General features: G+C 43.1%; 1 protein-coding gene across 1 annotated transcript in view; it reads right to left on the bottom strand.

Moving 5' to 3' along the window:
• Window positions 1–5,758: 5,758 nt before the first annotated feature.
• P4HA3 (prolyl 4-hydroxylase subunit alpha 3) overlaps window positions 5,759–17,784 on the bottom strand; it is a gene marked incomplete at both ends in the record, with an annotated part of 33,731 nt that continues 21,705 nt past the window's right edge. The window contains 6 exons of the mRNA XM_082844349.1: window positions 5,759–5,829; window positions 6,621–6,717; window positions 8,004–8,072; window positions 11,682–11,744; window positions 12,409–12,568; window positions 14,900–14,964. Of these exons, the coding sequence (XP_082700475.1) occupies window positions 5,759–5,829; window positions 6,621–6,717; window positions 8,004–8,072; window positions 11,682–11,744; window positions 12,409–12,568; window positions 14,900–14,964 (525 nt within the window). The remainder of the gene's footprint in view (window positions 5,830–6,620; window positions 6,718–8,003; window positions 8,073–11,681; window positions 11,745–12,408; window positions 12,569–14,899; window positions 14,965–17,784) is intronic.

Genomic DNA, 17,784 nt, shown 5'->3' with positions numbered 1-17,784 from the left:
TCTTTACATCTGTGGAATTGAGGTGATTTGTTCGTGTATTCAGTACCTACATCTGACAGGGCTCTTAGCCATTAGGCATTAGAGACACAAAGGATAGATCTTTTCAATGCCCGGGAAAAGGCTGAAGACTCCTTTCAAAAATTGTTGGCTCCAGGGCTTCCCTGGTGGCGCAGTGGTTGAGAGTCCGCCTGCCGATGCAGGGGACACGGGTTCGTGCCCCGGTCCGGGAAGATCCCACATGCCGCGGAGCAGCTGGGCCCGTGAGCCATGGCCGCTGAGCCTGCGCATCCGGAGCCTGTGCTCCACAACGGGAGAGGCCACAACAGTGAGAGGCCCGTGTACCACAAAAAAAAAAAAAAAATTGTTGGCTCCAAAAGACATAATTGCTAACGGGAGCAAAGCAACCACAGCAAAATAACATGTAATTCAGACAACAGAGGGCTAGTTAAGATCTTTGGAGACAGACATTCTTTTTGATGGCTGAGTAATATTATATTGTATATATATACCACATCTTCTTTATCCATTCATCTGCTGATGGACATTTAGGTTGCTTCCATGTCTTGGCTATTGTAAGTAGTGCTGCAGTGAATGTTGGGGTGCATATATCTTTTCAAATTAGAGTTTTCTCTGGATATATGCCCAGGAGTAGGATCACTGGATCATATGGTAACTCTATTTTTAGTTTTTTAAGGAACCTCCATAGTGGCTGCACCAATTTACATTCCTACCAGCAGTGTAGGAGGGTTCCTTTTTCCAGCATTTATTATTTGTAGACTTTTTTATGATGGCCATTCTGACTGGTGTGAGGTGATACCTCATTGTACTTTCAATTTGCATTTTTCTAATAGTTAGCCATGTTGAACATCTTTTCATGTGCCTGTTGGCCATCTGTATGTCTTCTTTGGAGAAACGTCTATTTAGATCTTCTGCCCTTTTTTTGATTGGGTTGTTTGGGGTTTTTTTGATACTGAGCTGTATGAGCTATTTGTATATTTTGGAAATTAATCCCTTGTCAGTCTCACCATTTGCAAATATTTTCTCCCATTCCATAGATTGTCTTTTTGTTTTGTGTACGGTTTCCTTTGCTATGCAAAAGCTTGTAAGTTTGATTATGTCCCATTTGTTTGTTTTTATTTCTATTGCCTTGGGAAACTGATCTAAGAAAACATGGGTATGATTTATGTCAGAGAATTTTTTGCCTATGATCTCTTCTAGGAGTTTTATGGTGTCATATCTTATGTTTAAGTCTTTAAGCCATTTTGAGTTTATTTTTGTATATGGTGTTAGGGACTGTTCTAATTTCATTCTTTTACATGTAGCTATCCAATTTTCCCAGCACCACTTATTGAAGAGACTGTCTTTTCTCCATTGTATATTCTTGCCTCCTTTGTTGTCGATTAATTGACCATAAGTGAGTGGGTTTATTTCTGGGCTTTCTATGCTTTTCCATTGATCTATATGTCTGTTTTTGTGCCAGTACCATATTGTTTTGATTACTGTAGTTTTGTAGTATAGTCTGAAGTCAGGGAGCCTGATTCCTCGAGCTCCATTTTTCTTTCTCAATATTGCTTTGGTTATTCAGAGACTTTTGTGTTTCCATACAAATTAAAAATTTTTTGCTCTAATTCTCTGAAAAATGCCATTGGTAATTTGATAGGGATTGTATTGAATCTGTAGATTGCCTTGGGTAGTATTGTCATTTTAACGATATTGATTCTTCCAATCCAAGAACATGGTATATCTTTCCATCTGATTGTGTTGTCTTCAGTTGCTTTAATAAGCATTTTACAGTTATAGGTCTTTTGCCTCCTTACGTAGGTTTATTCCTAGGTATTTTATTCTTTCTGATGTGATGGTAAATGGGATTATTTCCTTAATTTCTCTTTCTGGTATTTCGTTGTAGTGCATGGAAATGCAACAGATTTCTGTGTGTTAATTTTCTGCAACTTTACTAAATTCTTTGATGAGCTCTAGTAGTTTTCTGTTAGTGTCTTTAGGATTTTCTGTGTAAAACAGTGACAGTTTTACTTCTTCTTTTCTTCTTTACTTCTTCTTTTCCAATTTGGATTCCTTTTATTTCTTTTTCTTCTCTGATTGCTGTGGCTAGGACTTCCAAAGCTATGTTAAATAAAAGTGGTGAGAATCGACATCCTTGTCTTGTTCCTGATCTTAGAGGAAATGCTTTCAGCTCTTCACCATTGAGTATGATGTTAGCTGTGGGTTTGTCCTATATGGCCTTTATTATGTTGAGGTGTGTTCTTTCTGTGCCCACTTTCTGGAGAGTTTTTACCATAAATGGATGTTGAATTTTATCGAAAGCTCTTTCTGCAGCTATTGAGATGATCATATGGTTTTTATTCTTCAATTTGTTAATGTGGTGTATCACACTGATTTGCGGATATCGAAAAATCCTTGCATCCTGTGATAAAGCCCACTTGATCATGGTGTGTGATCCTTTTAATGTATTGTTGGAGTTGGGTTTGCTAGCATTTCATTGAGGATTTTTGCATTGATGTTCATCAGTGATACTGGCCTGTAATTTTCCTTTTTTGTGATATCTTTGGTTGCTTGTTTGTTTTTAGTATCTTTTTATTTATTTATTTTTTAACATCTTTATTGGAGTATAGTTGTTTTATAATGGTGTGTTAGTTTCTGCTTTATAACAAAGTGAATCAGCTATACATATACATATGTTCCCATATCTCCTCCCTCTTGCGTCTCCCTCCCGCTCTTCGTCTGGTTTTGATATCGGGGTGATGGTGGTCTCATAGAATGAGTTCAGAAGTGTTTCTTCCTCTGCAACGTTTTGGAATAATTTCAGAAGGATAGGTGTTAACTCTTCTCTAAACGTTTGGTAGAATTCACCTGTGAAGCTATCTGGTCCTGGACTTTGGTTTGTTGGGAGTTTTAAAATTACTGATTCAGTTTCAGTACTGGTACTGGTAATTGGTCTGTTCATATTTTCTGTTTCTTTCTAGGTCCATAGATGGACCTAAAGATTATCATACTAAGTGAAGTAAGCCAGACAAAGACAGATATCACATGATATTGCTTATATGTGGAATCTAAAAAAATGATATAAGTGATGAACTTATTTACAAAATAGAAACAGACTCACAGACATAGAAAACAAGTTTATGGTTACCAAAGGGGAAAGGGGAGGAGGGATAGATTAGGAATTTGGGATTAACACATCTACACTACTATATATAAAATAGATAACCAACAAGAACCTACTGTATAGCGCAGAGAACTATACTCAATATCTTGTAATAATCTATAAGGGAAAAGAATATATATATACACACTATATATATATATACACTGTATGTGAATCACTTCACTGTACACATGAAATTAACACAACATTGTAAATCAACTATACTTCAATTTAAAAAAATTAAAAAAAAAAAAACTTTGGAGGCAGACCTGTATTTGAATCCTGCCTGTGCCACTTTATAGCTATGTAACCTCAGGCAAGTTACACATTCTCTGCCTCAGTTTCCCTCATCTATAAAATGGAGATAATAGTACCTATTCATCGTGAGGATTGAAGGAGACAAGTACACCTCAGTTCTTATCACAGTGCCTAGCCAGTGGTAAACGGTCAGTATGTTACTAATGACAATGATAATAGTCATTAACATAAAGAATCTTCCCTGTAGTGACTCTTGTGAGGGATACTGAGTGCAACACTGGGAACCCAGGTTGGAGAAAGCTGTTAGAAAAACAGTTGAAGAAGCGTGCAAGAAAGAAACAAAATTATAAACTATGTACCAAGCCACAGTCAGTCCTATTTAGAAATAGCTACCTACTAAGCGCTTTTGGGGCCCCACAGACACACCACTTTCCCTGAACTGCTCTAACCTGCCTGAAGACAGATGCTCCAAAAGGAACTCAATTGTTAGAAATCCCCTCCTCAAGAGTTTCACCAACCAAGGAAGACCCTTACCACAGGAGAAGAGACTACAAGTGGACACCACACCTAGATAAACTGTCACCATCACATCTCCCACCTATGGGCTATACTCTAAGGGCCCATTTATCATTCCTAGGAATCTAAGAGGGCTACATCCCCCCGTTCCCTCTTACGATGATATTTCATCCCAAGTTCTAAGCCACCTCAGGGAGTTATTCATTTTCCTCTGGGTATCTCCCATGTATACATGATATATACATGTCACTAAGCTTGTGGGTTTCCTTTTGTTAATATGTCTTTTATTACACAGGTTTCAGCTAAGAACTCAGAAGGGTAGGGGGAAAGTACTTTTTCTTCCCTACATGACAGTAATTTAGTAGGAGGGTTTCCAGAGTCCTGATGCATTCAGCAGAAATACTGGGGATGTGACCAGGTGCTCGTGGAGGCTCTTCAGGAACCCGAATATCAGCACACCAGAACCTTTTCCTTGGGGCCCACAGAGCTCTGGGAGGCAGAAACCCTGACGTGCATGGTGCAGGGAGGGGGCGGAGGCAGCAGTGTCTAAGCACCTAGTCCTTTACTTGTGTGGCTTCTTTGTGAGCAAGGCACACGCCCTCGCTCCTGTTGAGGAACCTGAGCCAAGTCGCCTGGAATGTTCTCTTTGCACAAGTCACTCATCAGTGCAGCCTTAGCTCATGCTAGTCCTTCTGCTGGGAAATGCTTCTCCTCACTAGACTCTGCCTGTAAAAAAATTCTACCTGAGGCCTTCTTATTCATTTATCCAAAAATATTTGCTGAATGCCTACTTATTTGAAACAGACCTTTTTCTGGGGATACCAAGAGGTATAAGGAGTGCAGGCAGCCAGGCAAATAAACAAATAGTGAAATTCAGTGAGATGGGGGCTACAATAGAGGCATTTACAAAGTATAGAGGGGTCTTAAAGCATTCAGCCTGCAGGGAAGGCCACTGGCCACAATTAAATAAATAAAATAATTTCAAGAAAAGTGTTAGGAAGAAAACAAAGTTGGCTAATGTGAACAAAAGTGGCTGGAAGTTTGGGTGTCAGAGAAGGCCTCTGAAGCAGTACTGAGCCAAGAGTGGAATGGTGAGACCAGCAGCAGCGAATAGAAAGAATGTCTTGTGTCTGGAATGCAGTGAGAAGGGGAGCCAAGATGAGATTACACATAAATAAAATATTATACTCTGCCTTTTTCACTCAATAGTACAAAGTAAGAATGTTCTTGGTTGTGAAAAATGATTTGTAAACATCTTTAATGACTGTATTAAAACATTTTTAATGGCTGTATTAAAAAATCATATTTTAAAAAAGTTATTTTCTGCTTAAAAAAAATCATCACATGAGGTACACTCCTGATACAGAGACACCCCCTGGTCACCCTTCAGCAGAAGTCAGTAGGCAGAAGGGCATATGGGGGGTCAGGCACCACCTGCAGGTGTCCTCACTGCCACTTCTGGGCCCCTGTGGTCAAGGCTCAAGTAGCAAAAGCCCCAATGACCAAACCCTGGAGACTGTTGATATGTCCTGTTCCCAAGAGAAAGTGTCTGAGCTCTAGAAACTTCTCTCTCCAGCCTCCTTGCCCCCTCCTTTCTATTGTTCATTCTACTGTGACTCATGGCTTGAGGAGAAACTGTAAGTTCTCAGATGTCCCCTGCTAGAGACCACTTCCTTGTCTTCCATTTGCAAGGAATAGGCAATGCTGACAAAGACCCTCCTCCAGAAGCTTTGCTCTCCTTTCTCCTCTCTTACCATAGCTTTTGGCTTCTGGCTTCTCTGGAAAGCCAAAGGACTCTTCCAGCTTCTCTCTGCCAACATTTTAGTCTTCAGGGCTTGAGCTGCAAGGTCTGCGGAATTCCTGTCCATACTCGTGTATCCACTTGTTGGCCACTGGGGGAAATGGGGAGGAAGAAGAGGAGGCTCAGCGGAGCAGACAGTAGCGATGCTCGCTCACAGGGCCGTTAAATTCCACACCCCTTGGCAACTCACTTGCCTCACCCTGGTCCCAGCCCTACTGTGGACTACAAGACGTTGCTTCAGCAGCAGTAAAGAGCAAAAAGGACAGTGGCACCTGGAAAAAGTCCCTGACAGGTCCTGCTACTACAGACTAATTTCCAAACCCGTGGGTACTGTGGTCACTTACCCTTCATATGTAGCTCCTAAAAGCCCACCTCCCCCAGGGAACCATTCCAGGGTAATAAGAGAAAAGGGATGGATTCTCCTGGCAAAGTCCACCTCAGCACAAGAGTCCCTCTTCTACTTCTTTTTCTGTCTTCAGAGCTAAGTGCTCTTAGACACATATATGACATAAACACATCCCCTACTTATTTCTCTCTTCCTTGTTTGACCATCTCCTCATGGGGAAGCACCTGATGGTTCTCTCCTTGGGATAGAGGACTGGGACTTAGCAACATATTATTCCTTAGCTGTGCTCAGGAAGGAATCAAGGCCCATCTGGTAAGGCCAATAAACTTTTACTGACACCTGCTCTATGACAAAAGCCTGGCCTTATGGGCTCCCAATGTACTGGTGGCAACTAATCCAGAATCTGATCACCTCAATATAATGTGGCACTGTTAAGCTTTTGGAATGAAAAGGCTATGTTATTTTCCATCCATCCCCAACTTCACTTTACCCTGAACCCCTCACCCAATTCCCATGCCCAGAAAGGCAGGCCTTACCCCACTTATCTCCTACCAGGACAGGACAGCCAGCATGAAGTGTGTCACCATCCCCTTCACCACTCCTATGCAGGTTCCACCAAAATAGTGCTGCATTCTGAAAACAAGCAGACCCCGCCCCAGGGGAGGTCAGCCCAGAATCTCAGTCCTTAGGAAGCACTTGACTGAGGACAAAGGCATGCCATGTCATTAAACAAGAAAACTGTCCATGCAGATTGGGGGCAAGGCATGCATAAAATGCCACAAGATGGTATAAGCTGCCATTTACTCATTCACTCATGCATCCCTTATTGAGGGCCTGCTCTGCTCTAGGCCCTGAGGATGCAGAGACAGATCATGTCCAGTTGTCTCAGGGAGTTCAGTCTTGTGAGAGAGACAGACATAAAAACAAACGAGGATGAGACAGTGTGACAAGTGCTGGGGGAAAGGTGAGCACAGGGTGTCATAGGATCACTGAGGAGAGAAACTCGACAAAAAGCACAAGGTGGAACAAAATATTCCTCACACCTAAGAACTTAAGTGAGCCACTGACTCTTCCTTAGGCACTTCCTAATAACACCCGCAGGAAGCAGGGATCATCATCCCCACCTCACCAGCAAGGAAGTTGAGACTTAGGGGCTTTAAATAATGCAACTAAGAAGGAGCAAGATGAGGACTCAAACCCAGGCATTTTGATTCCAAATCGTATATGTTCTTTTCCCCCCCGTCCCCAGCTTTTTTTCCTATACGCTTACTTTAACCTTGGCCAACCCCCTGAGTTTTGATAGATACCCAGCATTTACTCACTGAATGCTTAGGATGTGCTGGGTACTGTGCTAAGTGCTATGAGGCGTGATCTCAATTATTTGTCTTCATTTCATTCCTGAAGTAAGGGCTGTCATCCCTGATTGATTGATCTGACATTTGGGGGAGATATTAATTCATTAAACAAACCTCTTACCACACTGGCCGCCCCCTGTGCCTTGCTTGACATTATAATTCCTACTGCAATACGTTATGTTGACTTCTGGAGGCAAGGACTACGAGTTTTCCTCGGTACTCTCAGTGCCTCCAGCCGCCAGTGTTTACTAAACGAATGACTGAAGGGACCAGTTGTCATCAAGGATCCGAAGGGCACTCTCACCTTTGAGGAGCTCTATTGTAATGGGAAGGCACACATGTAATCATCCTCTTGTAATATAAGTGTAAATAAAATAAAAAATAGAGGCACAAGTAAATGCAGGAGTCAAGAAAATTGAGGGATTATCTTTGATTCTGGGAATCAGGGGAGACCTCTTTTCAGTCCCTCTCCCAGGAATAAGCTCGCAAGCACAGGCAGCATGAACGCTAGGGTGTTAGTTCTGCACTGCTAAAACCACCTGTTGGGGTCAGACCCCCACTCACCTTGACCACAGGCACGCTAAAGTTGCCGTAGATGAAGGCTGTGGCTCCTCCAGCTTCCACCGAGCTCAGCTGCAAGGCCAGAGGAAGAGCCAGGGTTGAAATATCCCGACTGCCCTACTCTGCCTCACATGACGTCTGATGTCATTTCTGCATAAATTCCCTCTTGTGTGCCCCTCTTTCAACTCTGGGAGAAATACTTATGGAAATACAATCACCCAATTTAGGAATTGAGAGAGCCTACTCAGTGGCATCAGTATTTGCCTGCAGGGCCACAAGAGGACAACGTTTAGAAATGCCCCCTTTCTTTACCCTTTGAGCTAACATCCTTATTGAGGGTTACCATAAGTAGACTCAAACTTCGAGGCCCTCGGGAAGAAACACAGTTTATGTCACAACCCAAGACACAGACACGTCCCTGAAGTAAGTTTCATAAAATATTCTTAACTACATCAGATGCCCTCTGTTAGTTTCCATTTTATTTTATTCTATTCTAGTTCAGATTTCTTAAATACTGACCAGATCCACTAACTTGATTTCACAGCCCACTAATGGATCATGACCAGTGGCTTACAAAACACTGTTTAGAATACAATGATTATATTTGAAAGCTGGGCATCATAGGAAATACTGATTGCACCTTTGGTGTGTTTCCCAGATCACTCAGACCCTCTCTAGGTAATCGCAGCTAAAGGGTTTCACCACTGGTATATTCTAGAATTATGGATGTGTTTACTTAACTTGAAGAGTTTTTTCTGATTGTCAAAGAAATATGTAATAACCTAAACATTTTGAAAAATACTTTAAAATACTTAATGTTATTCATCATCTTACCATCTGGAAAAAGAAAAAAGCACTGTTATGGTTTAACTGTAATAGTTAACATTTACTGAGCACTGGCCGTATGTTAGGCATCACACTAAGTCCTTACAAATATATTATCTCACTTATTCCTCACAACAAATATATCATCCTCACTATTCCTGTGAGTTAGGATTGTTATTATTTACATTCTACAGATGAGGAAACCAAGTCTCAGAGAGATTGAGTGTTTTACAAAAGGTCATATAACTCCTTGGTGACTGAGCCAGGACTGGAGCTGAGCCAATGCTGTCTGACTACAAAGTCCCTGCTCATAACCATTATGCTACATACACTCTTGAACATTAGGTTATTTCCCACTGTTTACTATTATAAACAACACTGTGAACATCTTAATGAGTAAAATCATTTTTGCGTTTTAGATTGTTCTCTTAGGAAAGAGTCTGAGCATTAGTATTATTGGGTCAAAAGTATATGCAAATATTCAATACTTTAGATACATACTGCTAAATTATTTTCTCACCAGCAGCATGACACAGAGTGCCAGTCTTACCTTGCCCTGGCTAACTGTCTACCAGCACATTCACAGATCCCACCATATTCGCCTGTGTTACAGAGCAAGAGTTATGGGAGTTGGGATGTTAGCACTTGTTAGAGGAAACTGAACTGACGCGGCGATTCAGAACCTGGAAAAGGCAGTGGTGATTTTTAGCACATCTTGGCTCCCCCTGTAGTCCTTTGGGAAGGGCGATGAGAGCAACAATTTGCTCCTTGTGTTCAAATAACAAACTGGATGATTCTGTTCAGACCCCTGTTGTCAGCCACTGTGGGTGTAAGCAAGATACAACAGAGGAAACCTGGACTTTCCTGCCTTCCTCTACCTGTGGTTTCACAGTATAGTGGGAAGGAAGGACTTATCCAACAAATTGAAAAGAGAATCGGATCTGTGTGCTGTGAAGCTCATGAGCAGGGCATGGATTGTAAGATTGGTGGAGGGGAGGGAAATCTTCCCTCTGTAAACCTTCCACTGTTTTGTACTGGGACTGATCTTATGTCCAGTCTGAGTAGAAAATCACTGACCTGATTTCAACTCAATCCTCCCAATACTTCTTAAAGATTATTTTCTCCCTATATAATATTACTCTTATGTTCTCCATAAATCTTAAGTCTTATGTTCAGAAATGTTTATGGTGGTTTTAACACCAACCTGAAGATGAAAGGAGTGGGCATAACCTAGCATTTCCTAGGTCCCACGATCCCATTTATGGGGTCCTATGCTTGCTTTCTGGGATACATGATAGAAACATATTGTATGAAACTTCACAGAGAGATATCCCCTTACATTATTTCATCAGATCCTCATGACAGCCCTGTGAGGAGGCGCAGAGCAAGAAAACAAGCTCGAAGAATTGATGTGATTTGTGCTGAGGCCACATGTTAAGTGGCAGAACCAGAATTAGACCAACTGACTCCAAACCCAAAACGCTTTCCATTCCACTGTGTATCAAAGGCTTAAAATCCAAACATATACACACTCTTGCATTTGTCATTTAAAATTGCCAGGCTACCCTTACCATAGTACCCTTACCATAGTAACTGGACCTCTGTAATCAGGGAGTCAGCTACAGAAGATACTAGGAGGATAAGGAACAGAGAGATATTGGCCCCTAGATGTCCTATTCTTTGATATCAGTGCACTTCACTGCCTGTGACCTCCCATGCCAGCGTTAGTCATCAACCAGAGATGTACCAGCAGCTGATCCAAGCTGTGTCTCCTTCCCAGAGAGCTGACGTCAGCCATCCCTCTGCCTGATCAGAATGCTCAGAATGACCATGAGAGGCCAGACACCATTGGCAACGGCAGCCTTCCAGTTCTGCATAAAATTAAAACCAAGCCACATGAAGAAACATGTTGGGATTGCCAGCATTAAAACTACAGAGTGCCGGCCTCTGATTGTCCTTTCTTGGCTACACCGTGGAGACCAGTTAACAGGACTAAGGAAAGAGGGAATGCTAGGGTGTAGGTGTCTGCTATTCTAATGAGCCTGAAACCAGGCCTTCATCTTAGGGTGTTATGTAGAGCACTTACATTTGGCATGTTTATTCCTTCATTTAACAGTAATACACCTCTTATAATTTAAGTGACAGATGCCTGAAATTATGACTTGTCCATAGAGAAGGAGGTAAACCCACATGATCTGAAGGGAAGAGGATAGGTGAGATAATAAAGACTGGGTCCGAATTCTATAGGATCAGGTCAGAAACTAGGAGAGGAGGGCAATTTGTTTTAAGGGGGTATAATGTAGATTTTAGTGAAGAATTTATGAGGAGATAAGGAAGAAAATTTTCACCGCATATGAGAGAGCCACACTTACTGAATTTCTCTGTAGGCATCTCCGTTCTTCCCTCTTGTAATCTCAGCTGCTTCATTTCTCTCCTCTCTCCCCTCATAGCTCCACAACCTCACCTATAGGTCCATGCTTTTCAACACCAACTAGTCTATGGGACCTCAAAGACAGAGACTCTCACATCCCCTTCCTGTGTTGTTTGGGTCCCAGGATCTCTTGGCCTTCGGTGTAACCCCACTTCCCATCCTAATCACTGACAATGACAAGGTCACATTGAGGTCTACACAACATAAGCTCTTTGAGGGAAGGAACTGACTTGTATTGATATTTCTTTATCTCTCCTATAGTGCCTAACAAGAGTGCTGTATGAAATTCACAAACATCCTGGAGATTTTTCTGCTGTGAAATTCAGATGAAATCAGTATCTGATATTGCTTTGAAAACCATAAAATAAAAGAGATATAAATAGTCATTAAGTAAGCAGCCCTGGTCCCTCCAGAGCAAGACTCACGTAGATCATAAATGTTGCGACTCGGTTCCCAGAGTTCATTCTGTACAGTGGGCTGGTTGGTGACTGAGACAAAAATAGAACATATCATTATTTTATGCAGATGGCACTAGAGTAACAGCCAGGATGCCACCATAATACAGGGAGGAGAAAAATGGAGGAGTCACAGATGGGATAGAGCCTTGAGCTATACCTAGTCAAGTATGTGCCTATCTTTGCTGGCAGGTACTCAATATACTTTTTTTCCTCTTACCACTTTATTAGATACTCATCTAAGTGAACTGTATACTACTAATCAAACAAAATTGCTTGTTAGTAGTGAAAGCACTATGTGAGGGGTTGATTGCACCTTCAGGTTCTTGGTGAAATAAATTAACATATAAAATATTACAGATAATTATTCTGTAAAAATACCAAGTCATAAGACTGGAGTTCCCAATTATTTGCCAAAGAGGCACACTTTTTTGTCATAGAAGAGTTTAATTGATATAATTTACATGTCATAAAATTCAATCATTGTAAGAGTGTTTTTCAGTGAGTTTTAGTAAAAAGAAGATGAGTCAGCAGCAATCAGCTTGAAACCAAGGCTTTCAATCTACCTAGAACGAGAACCTTTGTTCTAAAATTTCACGCGGTATTCTCTGGGGGCCCTATAAGAGCTCTGTCTCAGAGAAATAAATAACACCCTCGTTGCCTACCCCACGAGATTGGTCACCGACCCCATGGTTACCGTAGCATGGTCAAAGTGAGGCTCATAGTGCCCTCCGATTCCGTAGTTTACCACCTGGAGATACTCTGCATATGGAGGCTGGACATCAAGGCCTGTAAGGGAGGCAATGCGATGGTCGAGGGTCACCAGCACTGGGTCAACGGTGTCCTTTAGCCAGGCACTAAAACACACCACAGGTTGCAGCATCAGTGATCTGATGCCAGAAATGACTAAATATCTGTGAATGAATGATGTCAACTGCCAGAAGGAAGGAAGGAAGGCAAGGAGGACAGGAAGACAGACACGAATACCTAATTACCTACTCACTCCTGTTAAGTCGGCCCAGTCCATTTTGTGCTCTATCTTAACATTCACACATTCATTCAACAAACATTCTCTGAGGCCTACTGTATGCCAGACCCTGTGCTAGGTGTGTGAAGAGTGAAGGTTCACATCACCAGACACTGGGATACAAAGAGAAAGAAGACAAAACCCTGTCTTTAAGAATGCTATGTTTAGAGACATCTCAATGGAGGAAGCTGGGTGCAATGGAAAAAGCTTTGGATTCAGAGGAGTAAGACCAGTCCTGGATCCTCGGCTTGACCCTTGGTCAGGCCCTTAACCTTTCACCTCCCTTAAGGTTCAGTGTATTCATCTATAATATGGGGATGGTAATAATATCTACTACACAGACTTAGGAAGATTGTGACAGACAGTGCTTATGAAGATGCTTTGTAAGCTGTATGTTATTGATTGCTGTAAAACACAGAAAAATCTCTGCTCTTTTGCTCTACTTCAGGACAAACCAGGATAGGTCAAAGGCCAAAGAGCAAAGTTCAGTCTCTTTTCCTGAATGTCTTGTTGAGGTTCTGATAAAGTGGAGGATTTGGCATCAGAATGTGGTCCCTGGGAAGTGAGGAAGTGCTCCCCAAGCAAAGCCAGTGAGCCTCCTGGAGAGATGATGAAGGCTCTTAAGGGAAGCACCTTGGCATGTCTGGAAGACCACTTCCTTGGTCTATAAATGATGATTCATTTGTTCATTCTTTTGTATGGAGTGCACGCATAGTGCTATGCTGTGGGCTCTAAGGTTTACAAAGATACCCAAGACAAAGCTGTTGTGTTCAAAGAGCTCATGAGAGGAGACACACAAATATACACAAATACAACTGAGCACAAATGAAGGTAGAGTTAAAAATAAGAACCAGCCCTTAAAGTAAAGTTCTGGGGAGCACAGAGGAAGGAGATGTGAATTCTGGCTGGGGCACTGAGGTGAGATGGACATGTAGGCCAAATTTTGAAGGGTGCATAAAATTTCAATAGATGGAAAAGACGTAGGGATATTCCAGGCTGAAGAAATAGCATAAGCACAGACATGGTGGGGTGATATACTACAGTGTGTGTCAGCACGAAAGCATTTAGTCTGTTAGAGAAGTAATGGGAGATAATGCTAGCAAAGTAGGCTCAGGGCATGTTGTAGAAAGCTGAGGACACTGTGGTCGGGAACCTGGTCTTTGTGGATCGTGATTTGGAGTGCATAGGTAACCTTTGAGGGGCCAGTTCCAGTGAAGTTGTGAGGACAGAACCAAAATTCAAATGGGTGCACTGTGGTGGAGGGTGGGTAGTGAGAGGAGGCAATGAGGGTCTCAGTTTCTTTACCTGAAAAGTAAAGAGAATATCACCTACTCCCCTAAAAGCAATGACTCTAAACAGAAGGTGGAATTTTCTCCTTGACACTACAGTATCAGAAAGGTTAGCAAAGCAACGAAGCTGAGGTTAGACGGGCCTTTCAAAACTTAGAAAATAACTTCTAATGTAAAAGGTCCCCAAAACGTACCAGACCAAATAAGTTAAGCCAGATGATTCTGAATCCAAGCTTTCATCACTCACCTCGCTTCCCAGACAACAAAACCATCCACCCAGCTTGAGGTCTGGCCTCTCCCCAAGGATGTCATCACCATCTCCCATGGCTCCGGTGGGGACCCTCCTCTTACGGTATCCTGTCCTTACAGCACAGACCAAGGGCTACAGTGGAGGGGGAGCAGGGATGGAGGGGAGGGAATACGGCTGGGCTCTCAACCACAGAAGGGATCAGATCCAGAGATTCTGGCCATCCCTCTTGCCTGAGGGGTGGCAAGTCATGCTTTGAATATGAGTCAGGAGGTAAAGTCAAATTCCAAATAGAGACAGGACTTGTTCCCTGGAAAAGCAATCCTGATTAGGAGAACAACTACACACTTAATTTTTGGTCTAGGGCATAGGAGCTTTTTCAGGTCTCTCCCTAATGGCCTCCTAGTTAAGTCCTCAGACCATGTAACCACCTGAGAAAGGCCCTTGGGTAAGGGGAGTGGAAATTGCTCCCTCTCCACAAGAATGTACAGATGTAAACGTGAACTACTGTGGCGTCTCTAATGGCACCTGAATGGGTGCTGCTGACCTTCAGTCACCTGTGCCACAGGCCCAAGGTGGCCAGCAGGCATGACCAGAGTCCCTGCCAAGAAAGGACCCCTCTTACCTTTTGCTGATGCGGTACTCCACTGGTAACTGCTTTTCGCCTGATGCCACCACAGATCTCTGTAGCTGGTGTGAAGGATGTAAGAGAAAGTCCAAGTGGTTATGATGCAAAGGGAAGGGCTCTCACTTCCATAGACACGCTCCTCTCTTAGCATAAGCCTAACAATCACCCGTTTCTCCTTAATTAAAGGATATTTTGTACATGCTACTAATTTAGTGATAGCTGTCAATCTTAAGTGACATAAAAGCTCAGAGTTGAAAATAACCTTTAGCTTCATATCTGGTAAATAGTAAAAACTCTAAAAGGTCTGTAGAACTGAAATACAAGTGATTTTGAATCCCGTTTGCATCTGCAAGACGGTGAGTTCTGTAAGAACAAGGACTGTTTCTTATTCATCTTTATATCCCAGTGTTTGGGGCAGGGCCTGACTGATGGTAAGTTAAATTAAATGAACACCTCCAATGACAGGACACTTTCTACCCTCAGAGGCAGCCTGCTACTTCTGAACAATTCTGATAAAAGCCCTTCCTTACAGAGAATCAAAATCTGTTTTGTTTGCAGCTGCCTTGGTTATGGGGAAAAAACAACCAAACAGGTTGGAAGTCACTAATTTAACTGAATGTCTCTATTTTGTTCTGAATGTCTAGATATAGATTTTAAATTATTTTTAAATAAAGTGGCCTCTAATTGCAAAAGTACTGTACCAGGGACAGAAAGAGAAATATTATTTACATAAGGATGTCTACTTCTGCATTTGTCATCAGAATGTCAGCTCCGTGAGGGCAAGGACTTGGTCTTTTTTCAGTGCTGTATCCCCAGGATGCAGAGAAGGCCTGGCAGGGAGTAGGTGCTCAATATTGGTGAAATGTACCCAGGAGTGAATGAACCAGAGTCCTGTGGCTAAAGACACAGCCCCGGTACTTCACATGCGGTCACAGCAGAGCACGGAGCAACAAAGGGCATGTGACAGAAACCCTTTCCCTTCTCGGAGGCTTCTACAATATTATTATTCCTGCTGCTAAACCAGGTAGACAACCTTGGAAAAGGCTCTTCCCTTGCTTCGACCCATTTCCCCAGCTATAAAACGCAGCATGGGAACAATACATTCTTGTAGTCCTTCTCAGCCTCTCCCTCTCCAATACTAGGATGCAGGGAATCGGTAGGTGACTGATGTCTCTTTCTAGTCCTCTAGCCAGCATCCTCTCCTGAGCCATTCATAGAGGAGTGAGGAGAGATTCATAGAGAGATAGTCCCTTCTGTTCTTTTCGGACAACATCAGTGGTTTAAAAACAAATCCTAGGGAATCTCCACTCCACCCTGCCCGCCCCCTCCGTTAAAGAGCCACACTGCATTTAATTCCTTTAAGAATTATTTACTGTGCACCTACAAGTCATTCATTTGGGGGGAAGATACTTATTGGTCGTTCTCTGTGCTAAGCACTGTGCTATGCATTGTAAATACAACATAGGAAACCAGACATAAGGCATCCAATGGGGCCCTAATGGACAAGTACAGGGTGCTATGGAAATACAGAGAAGGAGCATCTAGCCCATTCTTATGAAGGACAGGAAGGCTTCCCAGGATGCCCAAAAGACAACTGGAATCACACAGGTGGAAAGAGACCAAGGGAAGAGTGGTTCAAGCAGAGAGAAGAGTGTGTGGGGAGCCAGTGAGAGCACTGCCTGTTCATGGAGATGCAAGTTGTTTAGGGTGGCTAGGGTGTCAGTATAATGGGAACATGCTGCAGAGGGAGTGGCAGCAGCCAGGCCAAGGAGCTCTGTAATCATTTAAAAGCAAAAGTGACCCATTAGGGCTTCCCTGGTGGCGCAGTGGTTGAGAGTCCGCCTGCCGATGCAGGGGACGCGGGTTCGTGCCCCGGTCCGGGAAGATCCCACATGCCGCGGAGAGGCTGGGCCTGTGAGCCATGGCCGCTGAGCCTGCACGTCTGGAGCCTGTGCTCTGCAACGGGAGAGGCCACAGCAGTGAGACGCCCGCATACCGCAAAAAGAAAAAAAAGTGACCCATTAAAGAGTTTAAGTGAGGGCTTGACTCAGTCAGATGTGACCCTTTGCAAATTGCTCTGGCTACAACGGGCCTAATATGGAGCCAGGCATTTCAAGGACGACATATGATCCCTGCTAGTTTACAGTCTAGCTGGGGGGACAGGATGCTAACCCATGAAACTGATTGTGATTCCAGACAACACGTAAATGGCAGAATAAATGAAAGTACCAAACAGGTGGAGACAAAAACTGAGTTCAGAGGAGGGAGGTTACTGTATGTTGCCCCAAAAAGTGCTCTGAAAAAATGTTCCTCCTGAAAGAATCTATGAAAGTGGGCCAAAGTGGTCAGGGATAGGGGCCAAGAGAGGCATAGGGTTTCAGCTGAGTCTTCAAGGATGTGTAGGATGCAGATGGGGGAGGAGTGATGAGAGAGCAGAGAAGTGCTTCTTTGAGAAACACACAGTGAAGGGGAGCAGAGAAATTCAACACAAGCCACTGAGGTGGCTGCCATCCCATGGGGCAGCCGCTACCACACACACCCCGGGCTTATTCCTGGGTGAGCCAAAGACCAGCCAGGGATCAGCAACCCCAGCGAGACGCTTCTGGAGGAAGGGAGAGTGGCAAGATCTGTGCGTGCCAAACAGATGACCTGGCTACGAGGGATTAAATGAACATCTCCGAGTAGGCCGCCTGTCCTGTTACCACAGCAACAGAGTTGTCCTGAGGAAAAAGGAGCTGCGGCCAAACGCTCCCGCTGGCTCACTGAGAAGCCAAAGCTATTGAAAATACGTCGTTCCAATTCACCAGGGAGGGGAGCTTAATCGCTTCAAAAACCTTCTGTACAAAGATTCCAGATTTCTCTGAAGGGCTTTTAGATGAAAT

Source organism: Leucopleurus acutus, assembly GCF_964270905.1.
Source record: "Leucopleurus acutus genome assembly, chromosome: 8".
In the NCBI taxonomy this organism is placed as follows: domain Eukaryota; kingdom Metazoa; phylum Chordata; class Mammalia; order Artiodactyla; family Delphinidae; genus Leucopleurus; species Leucopleurus acutus.
The sequence above is the reverse complement of the archived record's forward strand: the minus strand, read 5'-3'. Positions and strand labels throughout refer to the sequence as shown.